The sequence below is a fragment of the Panthera pardus genome, unplaced genomic scaffold (assembly GCF_024362965.1).
Source record: "Panthera pardus isolate Hobbes unplaced genomic scaffold, ASM2436296v1 HiC_scaffold_13, whole genome shotgun sequence".
NCBI classification, from domain to species: domain Eukaryota; kingdom Metazoa; phylum Chordata; class Mammalia; order Carnivora; family Felidae; genus Panthera; species Panthera pardus.
In genome coordinates, this window is record NW_026526688.1 from 126,496,668 (window position 1) to 126,513,130 (window position 16,463).

General features: G+C 38.5%; 1 protein-coding gene and 1 long non-coding RNA gene across 17 annotated transcripts in view; both read right to left on the reverse strand.

Annotated features, from left to right (window-relative positions):
• The window catches only part of PDLIM5 (PDZ and LIM domain 5), a 221,788-nt gene extending 205,689 nt beyond the window's left edge, over positions 1-16,099 (reverse strand). For 4 of the 16 annotated variants that reach the window (XM_019464112.2, XM_019464102.2, XM_019464096.2 and 1 more), the window contains exons 1-2: positions 15,932-16,059; positions 12,624-12,761 (exon numbers count right to left, since the gene is read on the reverse strand). In XM_019464112.2, coding sequence (XP_019319657.1) covers positions 12,624-12,719 — 96 coding nt within the window. In that variant the 5' untranslated portion in view covers positions 12,720-12,761; positions 15,932-16,059. Of the gene's footprint in view, positions 1-12,623; positions 12,762-15,791; positions 15,903-15,931 lie in introns of those variants that run through there. The other 12 variants (XM_019464010.2, XM_019463992.2, XM_019464132.2 and 9 more) reach the window with 10 other exon arrangements.
• LOC109275756 (uncharacterized) lies at positions 7,065-10,840 on the reverse strand. The gene is made up of 2 exons (XR_002084352.2): positions 7,770-10,840; positions 7,065-7,261 (listed from the first exon to the last, which is right to left on the reverse strand). It is a non-coding gene; the product is annotated as an uncharacterized LOC109275756 (long non-coding RNA).
• Positions 16,100-16,463: the final 364 nt, after the last annotated feature.

A 16,463-nucleotide genomic window follows, 5' to 3' on the forward strand; every position in this document is an offset into this window, starting at 1 on the left:
CTAGAAAGTCAAAGCCTAACTAGAACTAAAAACAAGGAACACCAAAATGCTTCATCAGTTAATTCTATCAATTATGTACATTAACAGACAAATATACAGGAAACTTGATTGAGATTGCAACCCGGCTTCCCATCTGTCCTCTATTATCATTATGATCATCAGTCAACAGCTAATGAACACAAATTGGGAATTCCAGCATGATCTTGAGTAAATAAGACTCACAGTGTAAGGGTTTTTTTTCCTGGTAAGAGAGTTTACAATTTAACAAAGTATATGACCTATTTATATGTACTTACATATACTGCTGTGAAACCTAATATGAAGACCAAAAGTCTGTAGTATTCTCTGGTTCGTGGGATTAAAAAAACTGTAACTAGTTCTTTTTAACATGTTACCACTTTGATTTAGCAATGAGGTATAAAATAAAACCAAGTATAGTCAAAAATTCCTAAAAAAGTCTTTGGTAAATTTAACATTATTAACTTTTATAGTATTAAAATATTATAATTAGTATGTCAACTTCAATCCTCTAACTCTTTGTCACAAAGATACTTAAAACATTGTAAACAGGGGTGCCTGGATAGCTCATTCGGTTGAGTATTCAGCTCTTGATTTCCACTCAGGTCATGATCTCACAGTTCATGAGATCAAGCCCCAAGCGTCTGGCTCCATGTGGACCCTACGTGGGATTCTCTCTCTCCCTCTCTCTTTGCCCCTCCCCTGCTCAGGGCATTGTGCTCTCTCTCTCTCTCAAAATAAATAGAAAAGCTTCAAAAAAAAAAACTAATAAAACATTGTAAACAGAACTAAACTCTGATTGTCATTTATTTACAAAAATAATTTGACCTATGGTGATTGAACTCTGAAAACTGAGAAAAGACTGATGGTTGAAGAAAAGTCGATCTACCACGTTGTTTAGTCAAGGACAGTTCCAATGTAACTTAGCCTCAGCCTTTTTGCTGAAATGACCTAACAAAAGGTCTACAGTAAAAATGTTTTCTAAAAAAGCAATACCATACATGGTTCCCAAATATTAGTGTACAAAATGGAACGCAAACGGTAGATGAGAAATATCCAGACAGCATGTAAGAATCCTTAAACATCCTGAATTCAAAGTCTAGGGCCTGAAATCTACATTTGTAAAATTTCTTAGATCGGCTTTGATAATCACTTTGGAAAGCAGTCATTTTTTTTTTTTAATAATCTCAGTTATTCCCATTTATACAAGTCTTTGATTCTCCAGCATGTATTGTCTCTTTAAGAAATACACACATGGGAGATAGAAGAAGAAGAAAGAAGAAGAAAGAAGAAAGAAGAAGAGAGAAGCAAGGAGGGAGAAGGAAGGAGGGAGAAGGAAGGAGGGAGAAGAAGAAGAAGGAGAAGAAGGAGAAGGAGAAGGAGAAGGAGAAGGAGAAGGAGAAGAAGAAGAAGAAGAAGAAGAAGAAAAAGAAGAAGAAGAAGAAGAAACAACAACACATTCACGAACTTGGCCGTCAGTAGTTAAAACTGTCATCTACTCCCAGAAAAGAGAGAACCTGGTTAAAAAAAGCATTATTACTACTCCGTTTGATTTCAAATCCTAAGCCTAATCAATTACCATCTGTGTAACTCTGGGCATGTTATTTAACTTCTTCCTCCCTCAGTTTCTTCATCTATAAATCAGAGATTTAAAATCATACTTCCTCAGAGGGTCATTATGAGGATTAAATACTGGAACATGAGGAAAACACTTACAGCAGGGCCTAGACAATAACACGGGCTCAATAAATGTCAGCATATTTACATTGCTATTATTATTACTATTTAATATAGAAAAGAAAGGAGACCCAAGCAAGTTGGAGTAGTCAAAAATTTGGAAGAGCACCTGGTATATGAATGTGCCTTGAAAGATAGGTAGAACTTTAGAGGTAAGAAGAAAACAAAGGTAGTAGGCACAAAAAATTAAGGACTTTAGGGTTAAAAATGGGCATTTTGGACCATAAACTCAGCTGTATTAAGTGGGCCCATGTATATGCAGCCTGAATGCCATGCAGAGGAATAAAGCAATAACTCAACAGATAACAAGAAGCTCTTAACAGTTTTTATTTTTATTTACTTATTTTTTTAAATCTTTATTTATTTTTTTTGAAAGAGAGACAGAGTGTGAAAGAGAGACAGGGGAGAAGCAGAGAGAGAGGGAACACAGAATCCAAAGCAGGCTCCAAGTCCTGAGCTATCAGTACAGAGTCCGATGTGGGGCTCGAACTCACGAACCATGAGATAATGACCTGAGCCGAAGTCAGATGCTCAACTGACTGAGCCACCCAGGTGCCCCTGTTAACAGTTTTTAAATAGGACAATAATGCATTGAATGCAGGATTTCAGAATTCCTGGTTGGGCAACTTGCCAGTCTGAATATGAAGAACCGAACTACAAGGGCATAAACCACTGATGAAGTTTGGAAACATGTGTCTACTAAAATATTGAATATCACTCTGAGAATTGGATACCAATAACTAGAATCTTTCAGAATGGACAGTTATATATAAAAAGAAATGCCTATTATAAAAAGACCAGAAGTGGGGCGCCTGGGTGGCTCAGTCGGTTAAGCGGCCAACTTCCGCTCGGGTCATGATCTCGCGGTCCGTGAGTTCGAGCCCCGCGTCGGGCTCTGGGCTGACAGCTCAGAGCCTGGAGCCTGTTTCGGATTCTGTGTCTCCCTCTCTCTGACCCTCCCCCATTCATGCTCTGTCTCTGTCTCAAAAATAAATAAACGTAAAAAAAAAAAAAATTTTAATAAAAAGACCAGAAGAATTATTTGTAGAAAATTTATAAGTTAAGTAGCACAGAGATACTTCAAGAGATGTTCAAAATCATGAAAATGACATGCATAATAATGCTTTTATCTTTGTATAAACTTCTTTCTCCAGAACATCTCTAAGGGTTCCAATTTAAGGGATAAAGCATTTGTTTTCTAAAGGACATTTGTCCTCCACTACCTTTTCCCAAGAAGAAAAATACCGTCAGAACATACCCACAACCACCTCCAGCCAACATTATACAACCTTACTAATTTTTTTTTAATTTTGCCACCTATAAAAGTTAAAATCTCAGAAATCATTTGTGAAATCCTGAGCTAATAACTGGGATCCTCAACAGAACCAAATCACATCACTTAAGTCCCTGACAGAACTAATGGTAAATGGCATTCAGTTGTTAATGTCATTAAAATAAAATTTTAGTAAATCAAAATTTACCCAAGACAATCATCAAGAAGAACAATGGCCACTGTTAAATCAATTTTTGGATTCTGGAAAAAAATGTTTAACAAGTCATAGAATTCAAATAACCAATGGTACAAATTCTTATCTAGTTCCAAATTCTTCTCATCATATATTTTTCAAAGATTTTATTTTTAAGTACTCTCTGTGCCCAACGTGGGACTTGAACCTACGACCCTGAGATGAAGAGTTGCATGCTCCACCGACTGAGCCAGCCAGGTGCCCCTCTTCTCATCATATTTAAAAATTTATAGCAACACACTAAAGGGAAATTCCACATCCCTCCTTTAACCACATAAAATACAAACATCCCTGGCATCCTTACTCTTTTTGTCACCAAAGTTACCGACACACACAGTCTGCTGTTTAAACCAAGGTAAAATGAAGAAATCTATTGTTAGTATGCCTTCACAATGCCTGACTCACTATGCTATGGAACACTTAACACTTCAGTTAAGCTCTACTGGCCAATAAAGGTTGACAATGAAAACACAGTGAGTCTGCTAGGGGTGAATTTTACTGTGTCTGAGGGCCATACTGAACAGCTCATAATGGCCAGTCTCCTTGTTACATCATTTAAAGGGAGCTAGAGAAGAGCAGGATTTGAAATCCCACAATATATCAGGCTCCAGGAGAAACTCTAGAAGTAACGACCTTGAGTCTATTAAATGTGATCTGCTTAAACTTTCCAGAAAGTCTACGGCAGGGCAATAAGCCAAAAACCGTTCAACAAAAAACAAGCAAAATATTTCACCATGTAATTGGAAGTAATATGTTAACATTGAGAGGAAATCCATTTGGAAATAGGAAATAAATTTTTTAAAAAACAGGAAATAAATGATAAAGGTAACTATTAATCAAAACTGCATGACAAAACTCAGACTATCATCCCTAAAAATTAATGGTATCATTTACAGAAGAGCGGCACATTTTTTATTTCATATGTTCATGCAAAATGGGAAATAATGAACCACTTAAAAACAAAATCCTCAGTAGAATACTTGTGATTAAGTCCTATAAAAAAGAGAAAAGTGAAAATAGGCCCATCTGATTAGGAAAGATCAAAGGCTGTTGAAACATGGGCTAGCGAAAGTATGAGGAAACCAGCATTCTCATATTGTGGGTAGGAGTGCCTCTATAGAGATATTTGGCACTATCAATCACAATCATTAATATATATAGCCCTTTGACTCAGCAATTCCATTTCTAGGAATTTATCTGATAGATACGTTCATATATATGCAACGTATATAAATGCAAAAATTACACTGCAGTGTCAGTAAAACACAAGAAACAACTTGTCTATCAATAGGAAACAGTTAAATAAGTCATGACCAATCCAAACAATGCAGCTTTATATAAAAAGAATAAAGATATATTTATTAATTTGGGGTTGAGTGAAAAAAAAAATGCCAAAAAATATATAGTTTTTAAGGATACAATTTGTGTTGAAAAGGAGGGTGGAAAGGACATATATGTATATACATGTATCTATATAGATCATTTCTGAAAGTATACACAAGAAAATGTTAGCACTGGTTGCTTCCAGAAGAGGAAATGAATGGCGGGAAAAATGAGACTCTCCTTTACATGCTATTGTATCTTTGGAACTTCAAACCCTATGAATATATTACCTAAAAAGAAGCATAAATTAACCAAATTTTAAAGGCAGGAAGGGGTGAAGGGTTAAGAAGATTGCCTGAGTACCAAATGTTACCCAGTAAATAAGTGCTCCACTGTGGCCTTTTTTAAATTGTCTCTTTTCTCCACCTAATGTGGCTCTTTTTCATTTCCTCCTGTTAACCTTCCCAGTCCATTTTGCTCTTTCATGTAGGCCTATCATGGACATGGGCTGTAACTATCTAGTCCTGCTGGGAGTACTAAACGCCAAAGAGGTTGATAGACTTTGTTCCATTAATCATCACATAAAATGGGCAACATCAACAGCTGTCAAAGAAATGCTTACTTACACAAGGGTAGATAACACCACTCATGTAAAACAAGAAAAAAATGAGGTGGGGAAAGATAGTGAAGTGAACATATGGTTTCATTAATGTTATAAAAAATTCTTCCAAAACTAACTTTTCCTTTAATGTTTATTTATTTTTGAGAGAGGGAGACAGTGAGTTGGGGGGAGGGGCAAAGAGAGACGAAAACAGAGGATCCGAAGCTGGCTCCCAGCTGAGAGAAACCAAAGCAGGGCTCTCGAACTCAATGAACTGTGAGACATGACCTGAGCTGAATTCAGATGCTTATCTGAGTCACCCAGGAGCCCTCCAAACCGAACTTTAAACACTCATTCAATACTGTCCACTCTGTATACTCATAAATAGTTTATTACCAAAAAAAAAAGAAAAATCTTCATTAAAACAGAGTACCTGTGCTAGAAAAGTTACTTTCCCACTTTTGTAATTTAACAACCAAACCTGCATTCCCAACAGGGCTACTGAGTGGCTGTGCACATAGAATACCTAAGAGTCGGGGCGCCTGGGTGGCGCAGTCGGTTGAGCGTCCGACTTCAGCCAGGTCACGATCTCGCGGTCCGTGAGTTCGAGCCCCGCGTCGGGCTCTGGGCTGATGGCTCGGAGCCTGGAGCCTGTTTCCGATTCTGTGTCTCCCTCTCTCTCTGCCCCTCCCCCGTTCATGCTCTGTCTCTCTCTGTCCCAAAAATAAATAAAAAACGTTGAAAAAAAAATTTAAAAAAAAAAAAAAAAAAAGAATACCTAAGAGTCACCAAGGTCACTACATTAACTGCTTCAATTTTTTCTCTTTTCATTTCCTTATGTCATTTATTTACAAATGCATACAAAAATTGATATTTCACATGCTAGGGTCTCGTTCTGTCATGTTTTATATTATATAGTATTATACAGTCAATACTTCTATACCTCAGAAATTTAAATAAAGGCTTAGAGTCTCCCCTACTAAAACTGAACGTAATTATCCCTTACAAGACACCAAAGAAACAACCCCTTTTTTGTCCAGAACGATGTTTGCTTCTAGATTACCTAACTGATACCAGAGTTTTTCCTCCATGCAGTTGTAACTGGGGGCCAACTGGGGGCCAGTTGTAAATGGGGGGCCACAAGTCTCATGGTATATGAGAATCTGGGTAAGAACTACTGCAGAAAGGATATTTTGGATGAAGACAACCAGTTAACTAACTATAAATTCACACTGCAACCTGACCAACAACTATCATAAAGAAACATTCTTTGCCTTGAAAGTTCTCAAAAATAACTGAAAATAAGTCCACAGTCTTCAATATTCTCAGTTTAAGGAGATATTATATCTGATCGATGAGTAGGTGAACAAGTTATCTAAAAATCTCCTTTACTTAGGTTTAGCGTTCTTACTTCGTCTACTCTCTACAATATTGTTTCCTCCATCAGACACAGATAGCCTACAGACCAGTAAAATTCCTCTTACTTTAACAAAGAACCTTCCAAAATGCCTAACATTCATTAAAACTAAAAAACTCAAGCTCCACTTTTCTAAAACTACTTATTTACAACAAAACATAGTGATAAGATTTTTCATTTCTTTACCAATAACAACCCAGAAAAACATCTTCAGAATTATCTGGAGATTCTTTACCCTTGTCACGACAATGATAGAAAATTACCACACAGAAAAAATAGGTCTCTGTGCCTCACACACAAGGTAATTAATACTTTTAAAGCAGAAGGTGACCATACATGTGAAATATACATTATACAGTTATACATACTAAATCATTAACTTTCCAACTTGGCAAAACGACAGGGTTGTTGGAAGGGAATGTAAAAGAAAATACCCAACAGCTTAAAATTAACAATGGGCCCATTTATTCAAGGTAGGATGGTTCTCCCATTTCAGCCTGAGAGGACTGAAAGTCTCTTTCTGTCCCCCTCTAGGAGGGAAACTCTGCAGCTGGTCTGTCTGCAGAATCACTCAACTATATTCACAGCTTTGCTCAGGGTCAAGCAATGGCCAAGAAAAGTCTTCGTCTTCACTTTGCACTGAAAACCAACACAGAGAAATGTTGACTTTGAGATGTTCAAATTTCATCCTTCAAGGATCATTTCAATTAATTTCTCCTGTAGGAAGCTGACCCCACAAATACAAAAGATCCACACCTACTGAAACTGAGAAACACTTATCTGTATCTTCGTAACTATCAACTATTCTTTTGTGAAGGTCTTATGACCATGTCTAGTACTGTACTTATTTCTTTTCTCCCCAACCACTGTAATGCCCAACACTTTGCATCTTCTTAAAAGGCTTCCAGGAAGTATTCCTATAACTGCTGAATGGATGAATTCTTAGCAAAATATTTCACAGCTTTTTTTTCTGTTCTGTCTTATACTCCCAAGCAGAGGTCCACACTCCAGAAAATCGTAAATTTCTTCTGCTTTTCAAATCCAACTAAAAATCTTATCTGAGCTGGTAACAACTAATCTTCCCCTAACTCTTGAGAATCAAAATCATTATTATTATTTGTATTAAATTATCTGACCTCATTCTTACCTGCTAATGAAACAATGTAGATGTGTTTATGGAGAACTGGGAGATCATCTTCAGGAAATCCAAATACTGACATTTAAGGAAAAAACTCTAACATCATAAATCAGAAAGCAACACACAGCAGAGTACTGCAACTTCAGGATGCCATACTTAAAATATATCATCCTTCCTGTAATTCCATCATGAGGAACATCAATTTGCCAAGATACAGCCTTGAATTGTGCAAGAAGTCTCCTATTTCTTCTTATAAAATATACTGGCAAAGACCAATAACCCACACCGCTACAATGAAACCCGTCCCCACATTCCGTGGCTTGAAGGCAATTTCATAAATACAGGGTCATAAAAAGTCCTGTAGCCAGCACTCCATTTTAAAAATAGGAAACTGAAGACAATGACATATGATTATACAGTTACAGCAATCTGAAGATCTTTTTAAAAGTCTGCAGGAATTACCAATCTTGTCTTAGATAAACCACCTACTAAAAAAGAATGCAAAAATCATACAATATAGATAATGGGCAAATTTGTGTGAAATGTTAAAATTATATAATGTGCACGCTTTAATACACAAAGTCATATGCAGCATATTCATATGCTAGTAACAACAAAATCTCAAAACAGAATGTTGAAGTCCCAGCCAATGGCCTATTTGTCACAAATACATCTGCTGTCACAGAGCCCCAATGTTATAGGGGACCATAAATAGCCCTGTGGAGTTCAACACAGCCAACATCTAACCAGAGGAAAACTGTCTACTTTTGAACTCTAAACATAAACATGCAGGTTCCTAGCTAAGCACACACTTGTGATTTTTTTTTTCTTTTCAAATTCTAATAAACTCTAAGTAAAAAATATATACATAACTCCTACATTACCCACAATTATGGGGGATTTGATATTTCAAGTCTCTAAACAATTTTTTCTTTTAATTTTATAATATTATTGTAAAAAGTAACAACCGAAAGAGTACTACGTGCCAGACCTTGCTAAGAATTTCATATATACTATTAAAATAAGAGAATCATTAAATTATATGTTTCAAGGCATGCTTTCAAGTTTTAATTACTTCTTGATACTATTCATTAAACAACCCAGTGACCACAGAAATATATCCCAATAATTTGACATAATTAAAGCAGAATACAACCAGAGAACTAAGTAAGATGAGGTATAACATTACTAATCTCACTACAATATAAATTAGTTATTAGGCACACATCTTTATTAGGCAGTACTACTAGGCATGTTTAAACTGAACCACACAAGGGGTTAAAAATAACTACAATGAAGGCCAACAGCCTAGCAGCACAGTTGAGCCAAAATTCCCTTCCCTCCTCCCCTCCCCTCCCCATCCTCTCCAGTCCAGAATGAATTGCATGCCCCACTGCACAAGGCCCAAAAAGGTCACAGGAGATGGCAGAGACTTTTGTAAGAGAACAGAAATAACTCAGCAGCTTTGTTACCGTGGTCTCTTTTAATCAGTATGTTCAAAATCCTTTAATTAGCACTCTGTCTACACAAGGAAAGCATTTCTTCTGTGCCAGAGGAGGGCACATATGTATGTACACAGTGTTCTGTTGTATCAGCATCACAACATGGAGCTAGGCCTCAAATTGTCTGCCAGGGAACCGAAGCACAGAAAATTCTTTTAAAGGCATGATACTATAAAATTTACACATTCCATTTGCATTTCTATTACCAAACAACAAAGTGATGATTTAGTCTGTTTCATTAGGTGTCAATTTGTTTCTGGACTTTTTTCCCAACAAAAACAGATACATTTGAAACTAAACAGTAACTTTCGTTAGTCCGATATCTATAAAGCAGGATATTCAAATTTAATATAAATAATGTTAACAGAACATAAAAACAAGACAATATTCAAATATCATTCCTGTCCTCAAAGGAGATCTTCGATAAGGGGAAAAAAACTTGCTTTGCTCAAACAGGAATAAATAACAAGACACATTTTCATATGGATGCTTTCCATTTAAAATTTCATCCAACCATAAAATCTTAAAACTTAGAGACTGGATTACATATATGTATTTCCTTGTAAATTCTGATTAACTGGAATCAAGACAGAAATTGGTGGTAAATTAAACTGTTTTAAAAAAAAAAGAAAGTTAACTGTTTAAAAAAATTCACAGCCAAGAAACATGGAAAACTCCATTAGTAAACTGTATACTCTAGAGAGGTTTTTAAGTGTTGCAAACTTATTTTTAACCTTTCAACATCAAGTTGTACATATATATATTGTTGGAACCAATATGTGTATATATATGTATATATTTATACATATATACATCTATAATTAAAACAATAAATTCCTAAATATTAGAGAAACAATCTGATTAAAGAAACCATCTATTAGGGGCGCCTGGGTGGCTCAGTCGGTTAAGTACCTGACTCTAGATTTCAGTTCAGGTCATGATCTCAAGGTTCGTGAGTTCCGGCCCTGTGTCAGGCTCCACACTTGGTGTATGTTGCTTGGTATTCTTTCTCTCCCTCTGTCTCTCTGCCCCTCCTCAGCTCGCTCTCTCTCTCTCTCTCTCTCAATCTAAGTAAATAAATAAACTTAAGAAAAAAAAAGAAGGGACGTCTGGATGGCTCAGTTGGTTGAGCATCCAACTTCGGCTCAGGTCATGATCTCATGGCTCATGAGTTCCAGCCCCACGTCAGGTACTGTGCTGACAGCTCACAGCCTGGGGCCTGCTTCGGATTCTGTGTCTTCCTTGCTCTCTGTCCCTCCCCCACTTGTGCTCTGTCTCTCTCTCTCTCTCTCAAAAATAAACATGAAAGAAAGAAAGAAAGAAAGAAAGAAAGAAAGAAAGAAAGAAAGAAAAAGAAAGAAAGAAAGAAAAAAACAATCTATAGATAAAATTTATTACTAGGGAAGTCGCATAGCATAACTGCTTGAAAGCCAGCTCTTCCACACCATCCATGTAAGCTCATAGCACAGTTTTGTACAACGGGAATAATACCACTACCTTGCAGGTTTACATGAGAATTAAATGAGATGATGCACGCAAAGCACCTGGCAAAAATCCAGGTTTTCTGGCAAGGCTGCTGGGGGCCGGGGAGGGGGGGAGGGGGGGGTGGGGGGGTGGGGGGGGGCAGTGGTTCAGGGGAGTAAGTATTTTCATGCATTGCACAAAATTATAAATTGGCACAACAATCAAAATTATATATGTGTGTATATACACACACATATATATGTATATATATAGTTAACCCTTGAATAACATGGGGACTGCGGCACTGATTCCCCCATGCAACCGAAAATCCATATAAAACTTGTGACTCCCCCAAAACTTAACTATACTAATAGCCTACTGTTCACTGAAAGCCTTACCAATAACATAAAGTCAATTAACATGTTGTATGTTATGTATACTGTATTCTTACAATACAGTAAGCTAAAAAAGAAAATATTACGAAAATCATAGGGAAGACAAAATATATTTACTAGATGGTATATATATTTATTTTTTCAAAATTCCCATGTAAGTGGACCCACACGGTTCAAATCTGTGTTGTTCAAGGGTCAACTGTGTGTATATGCATACACATAAAAAATTATGTATATATGGTATCCACTACAGCACTGTATATAACAGCAATACTGGAAATCATATAAATGCCTTTCAATAAAGGACTGGTCATATAAACGCTACTTCTCTACAAGACAATTCTATATAGTTGTTAAAAAAAAAAAAAACTCTAGGGAAAATTCTCCATGGTAAATTAGAAAAAAAAACACGGGGGGCGCCTGGGTGGGTCAGTCGGTTAAGCGTCAGACTTTGGCCCAGGTCATGATCTCACGGTCCGTGAGTTCGAGCTCTGTGTCGGGCTCTGTACTGACAGCTCAGAGCCTGGAGCCTGTTTCAGCTTCTGTGTCTCCCTCTCTCTCTGACCCTCCCTCGTTCATGCTCTATTTCTGTCTCAAAAATAAATAAAAATTAAAAAAAAAAAAAGACACGGAACAGAATGTATACTATAAGCAAACGGGGAGTGGATATTCATATTTATTTGACTATGAAAAAAAAGCCCTCAGGAATGTTGTAGAAGTAATTAATACCAATAATTATCCACTGGTGATAAAAGTCAAACAGTGCCTGACACACAGTCAGGCCTCAAAAAAATCATCATCATCATCATCATCGTCATCAAAATATATCCTCAAATTGGATACACAGAATATATTCAAACTAAATTCATAATGAAGTAAACAACCAAATCTCAATTATGTACAAGGTGACTATCTTTTTTTTTTTACCCCTCCCCCCAAGGTGACTATCTAAATAGGAGATCCAAGCCCTTCAATTCCTCTTCAAAGGTAAGTAGGTTTTGGCACTTTTACTGTTGGCTATCATCTTCACCAGAAAGTGAGCTGAGGAAATAACACCAAACACAGTCATTTTATTCGGTACTGATCAACAGTTTTTAGTTAGCTTTTGGAACTAAAAGAGACCATGAAAATCCCATAGTGCAACCTTCTAATATTACATATGAGGAAACGAAGGTCCAGAGAATTCTCCAAATTAGTGACAGTTCAAAGATTTGAAGTCCGCCCCCTAGTTAAATGCTTTCCATTATCCTTATTAATAGATGGAGGAAACTGAAAATAAGCTTAAGTGAAACTGAAAATAAGCTTAAGTGAAATCAATTATCCTTGCTAAATTCCCTCCCCACCGCATCCTTGATTATACATAACTAAGTCTGAGAAGATCAAATCCCATAAGCAATTGTGATGAGTACAGGTTATCCAGAGAACTCAACAACTCAGCCCTGAGGTTTCCAGGACTAAGCATCGAATGAACATCTGTAATAAAATCTGTGAAGTTTGCTTACATTAGAGATTGTCAGAGGCATGTTGAAATCCTTGCCACCTTGCAGCCGGAAACCCCAAGGAGCTGGGCCAACCAAGGACACACTGTAGTTGCTCATGGCTCTAACAGCTCAAAGTTCAATCCCAGAAAATGAAAGAAACTGTGAAAGAAAATTAGATGGTTAACAAAAAAGATTATTTGAAGCCCTATTACATATTTAAGTGTACTTAATATAAACTCAACTAAATTCTGTTCAGTATTTTGTCTTGGGGGGGATGAGAAGCTGTGAAGGGTAAGTCTATATTAAGTTCTAAGGAAAGGAATCTATGAGCTAACATACAATTTCCAAAGTGATGCCAATTTCCATAGTCTAAAAACTCCATATCAGGATACACCTCTAGACTCGATCAGTTCTACAAACTGCTACCGTACAATTTGTGGCTTCTTGCATACAAACTTTAACTGAAAGTATTTTACAACACATCATTATATACAGGAGAAAGAACAAGAACTTATTTCAGGTTTAATTCAAAATGATTTTCCGCTTCCCTCTACCTCATACATTCTTTTGCCTGCAGTTGGCAAAAGTCCTTAAGCTACTTTCACATATGAAAAGTACTGGAAATCTGTAGACTCTCATTCATGCCTTCCACACACAACATTCTTTAAAATAAGTTGTTTTTTAATGCACAAAACTCTTCTCTCCAATCATAAACTACAACTTGCATTTCCTCTTACAGGCACATAGTGTTTCCCACGCTTAGAGTAATATTTACTTTTCTTTTAGACAGGCAATGATAGGTAATACTCCAGCACAATGATATTTCAGTGAGAAATGTTTTTTGTTTCATACACACCGTATTAGGCAAAGTAGAGAGTGAGCATTAAGCACACAGTGAATAAGACTGACTAAATGAGGGGGAATATAGGTTAATCTTAATGCATGAAAGGGAAGTAGAGCTTCAGAAAAGAAGCAGCACTTCGTGCAGTCTTCTTTGTTTTGCTGTAAGTGTGCTTATAAGGACTCGAATGGTTGTACTTTTATTTGATAAAAAAAAAGTGTAATCTCGAGTTTGGTATTGGTTGTTATGATGGTCATATGTGGGTGGGAGAAACTGGGAGGAATGGACATTTTCTAAAATGTAATCTAGGAAACCTATTACTTCCCTCTTTAAAAATATTAAAAATGTAACAAAGGTAGAATTTAAAATTTTAAAACCACATTTAAAAAAAAAAAGCTGTTTAAGACACACTTCCTTGGAAAAATCAGTGCTGTTTGATTTAATCACCACTTTATATTACCTGTCTAAATAATTTTCCATTTTTTTAACCCATTCAACACTGTGATTAATATTAATATTGGCAGATGTAGGTATTTAAACCATTGGGTATATTAAAAGCAAACAGATTACATCTTCTTATAATGGGAAAATGAGGGAAAACTTTCAAGTTAAGCCTGGTTCTTAAAAAAAAAAAAAAATCAAACCACTGAAAATCTGCACTGTATCTACCTCATAAATGAAATGACCTTTTCCACTAGCATGGTAGTACACATTCAGCACTGATGCAATAAACACAGAGCACTAAAAAGACCCAACAGTCATGCCAGAAGTCAAACTGTTAGATACACATGAACAACAAATAGTAGGAAGATAATAAAGCGTCTCACACAGTTTAATTGCTTTCCCGCTATAAAAAAAGATTTTCATAGAACTCGTAGAGAAAGACCGTTTTGACACTGGTATGTGATACAAATCAGAAGTATGAGAAGCCAACTGGTATTTCAAAGGCAGCTCGCCCCCTCCTTTTTTAATCTTTAACTTGTATCAAGAGAAGAATGGGAAAGTTAGGTACAACTTCCTCTGGCCCCATTGTTCCCTACAAGAAAATGTATGTATACACAACGTATGTATGTTATATATCAAACTATGTGCATGCAACTTCCCTTTACTTGGCAGTTCCCTTCCTGACTTCTCCCATTTATTAAAATTTCTAGCACGGGCCCCACTATACAACTAGTGTCATTTAATTTCTGGTATTCTCCCTCTGTTAGCTTCATTTGCCTTAACCGTTCCGATCCCTAAGCAATGGTAGTATTATTATTGGCCTTTTCCAGGTCTCCTGCATCTGGTTAGTAGTGCCCAAACTCTTACTAAAATACTAAGCAGGCAACAAATAATGAGCAGTCTATTCTGCTTTCAAACACGATGAAAATGTTGGAACTTCTGGATAGTTTGGGATTTTCTTTTAGGGAAAGTCTAAACAATACCCTCGCCCTAGTACTTGGGAAGGAAGCTTCGTATTTCCCACACTTCTATCCCGGCTTCTCCGGTAAGTGGGAAGGAGGAATGGAGAATTCAGAATGACAAGAAAGGTCTGAAATTAAAGAGCGGTATATCTTGAGATTCTCTTTTTCCCCAAATCGAGACGTAATGGGGGTAGAGCCTGCGAACCAAAGCCACAGGCACTGGCCGAAAGCAGACAAGACAGTTTTCCAGCAGAGGTTCACGCCTAGTCCTGTTTGCCAAATAAGGCTCCCGAGCGGGCTATTTCCGTGGTAGGCAGGTCCGACGTCCTCACGGTCAGGAAGGCGGACTCGGGATAGGATCTGGCGATCACACCCTAGACCTGCCCTGCCCGACGCAGCCACGAATATTCTCCTGGCTCTGCCCTGTCCAAACGCCCTTCCTTTTTCCACTTATTGTCAAATGCACTGAAGTCACAGTCTTACGAAAGCCCCACAAGTATTAATAAATCTGGCGATTATGATAGATTTAAAAAAAAAAAAACAGCTTTATTTCTGGTCGCGCGGATGTTTCCCCAACAGGTTACACAACTGTAAATATCTGCGGGGGAAATAAACACTTCTCAGTAGCGCGAAAGCAAACCAAAAATAACACGCCTTTCCCGCGTAGTGCAGCTCCCTCCACCCCAAAGAGGTGCACGTAGGGCTGTACCCACACGGCGAGGTAGGTGCCCGGTGACTCCCGGCAAGCTGCCTGGCCAGCGGGTCGCTGCGGGGGTGCCCGGGAGCCCCACGTCCCCGCCTCCGCCGCGCTCGCCCCGGCCGGCCCCGGCTCCGGGAACTTGCAGGGTTCGTCCTCTGGCGTCGCGCCCACTCCCGCGCCGCCCTTTCCCCAGCGCTCCTCTTCCCACGCGGCTCTCTCAACTCCGCCGCCCCAGAAAGCACCTGAGGAGCAGAATCGGGCAGGGCGCGCCCCCTCCTCCTCAGCTGGGCTTCCCTCCACGCACAGGGCGCAGAACCAGCGCCTCTCCCAGCCCGCACCGCGGGATATCACAGCCGCACATCCCCGCCCGGCAGCCGCTCACCTGGAGTCCGGCGTGGCGCTGCCTCCGCTTCAGACGAGCGCTGACAAGTGACTCTGGGTGCGTGCGCCGTCCCCACCGCCCGCGGGAACTTCCGCCTCCTCGCGCTCCCGGCCCCGCCCCCAGGCTGGGACACGCCCCCGGCCGGGCCGGGCAGCCCAGCGCGGGCGGAGTGGTGTGCGAAAGAGTCAGGCGTGCGGGCTTGCAGAGGCGAGCTGAAGCCAGCGCAGGGAGACAATTGAGTTACCGAGTTTCGGTGGGAGTAGTCAGGGGATTTCGAGCAGTACCTGGCAAAGGTATGCTCCGCGTGTCTGTTTTGTAATGCGATGTATTTCTCTCTCCAGAAACTTTGAATTGGCAAGCAGTTGTTCTGGCTAAAAATAGAAGGGAGCTTTGGATAAATCCCTAGCTATGCAAGTTCAGCGGCTACTGCCTGATTTTTTGAGAGAGCTTTATGTGCCCTAAGAAGTGCAGCCCCTGAAGTTTGCATGTCAGGAAGGTAAAAATTGGTAATCCTGATATGTAGAAGTTAAAT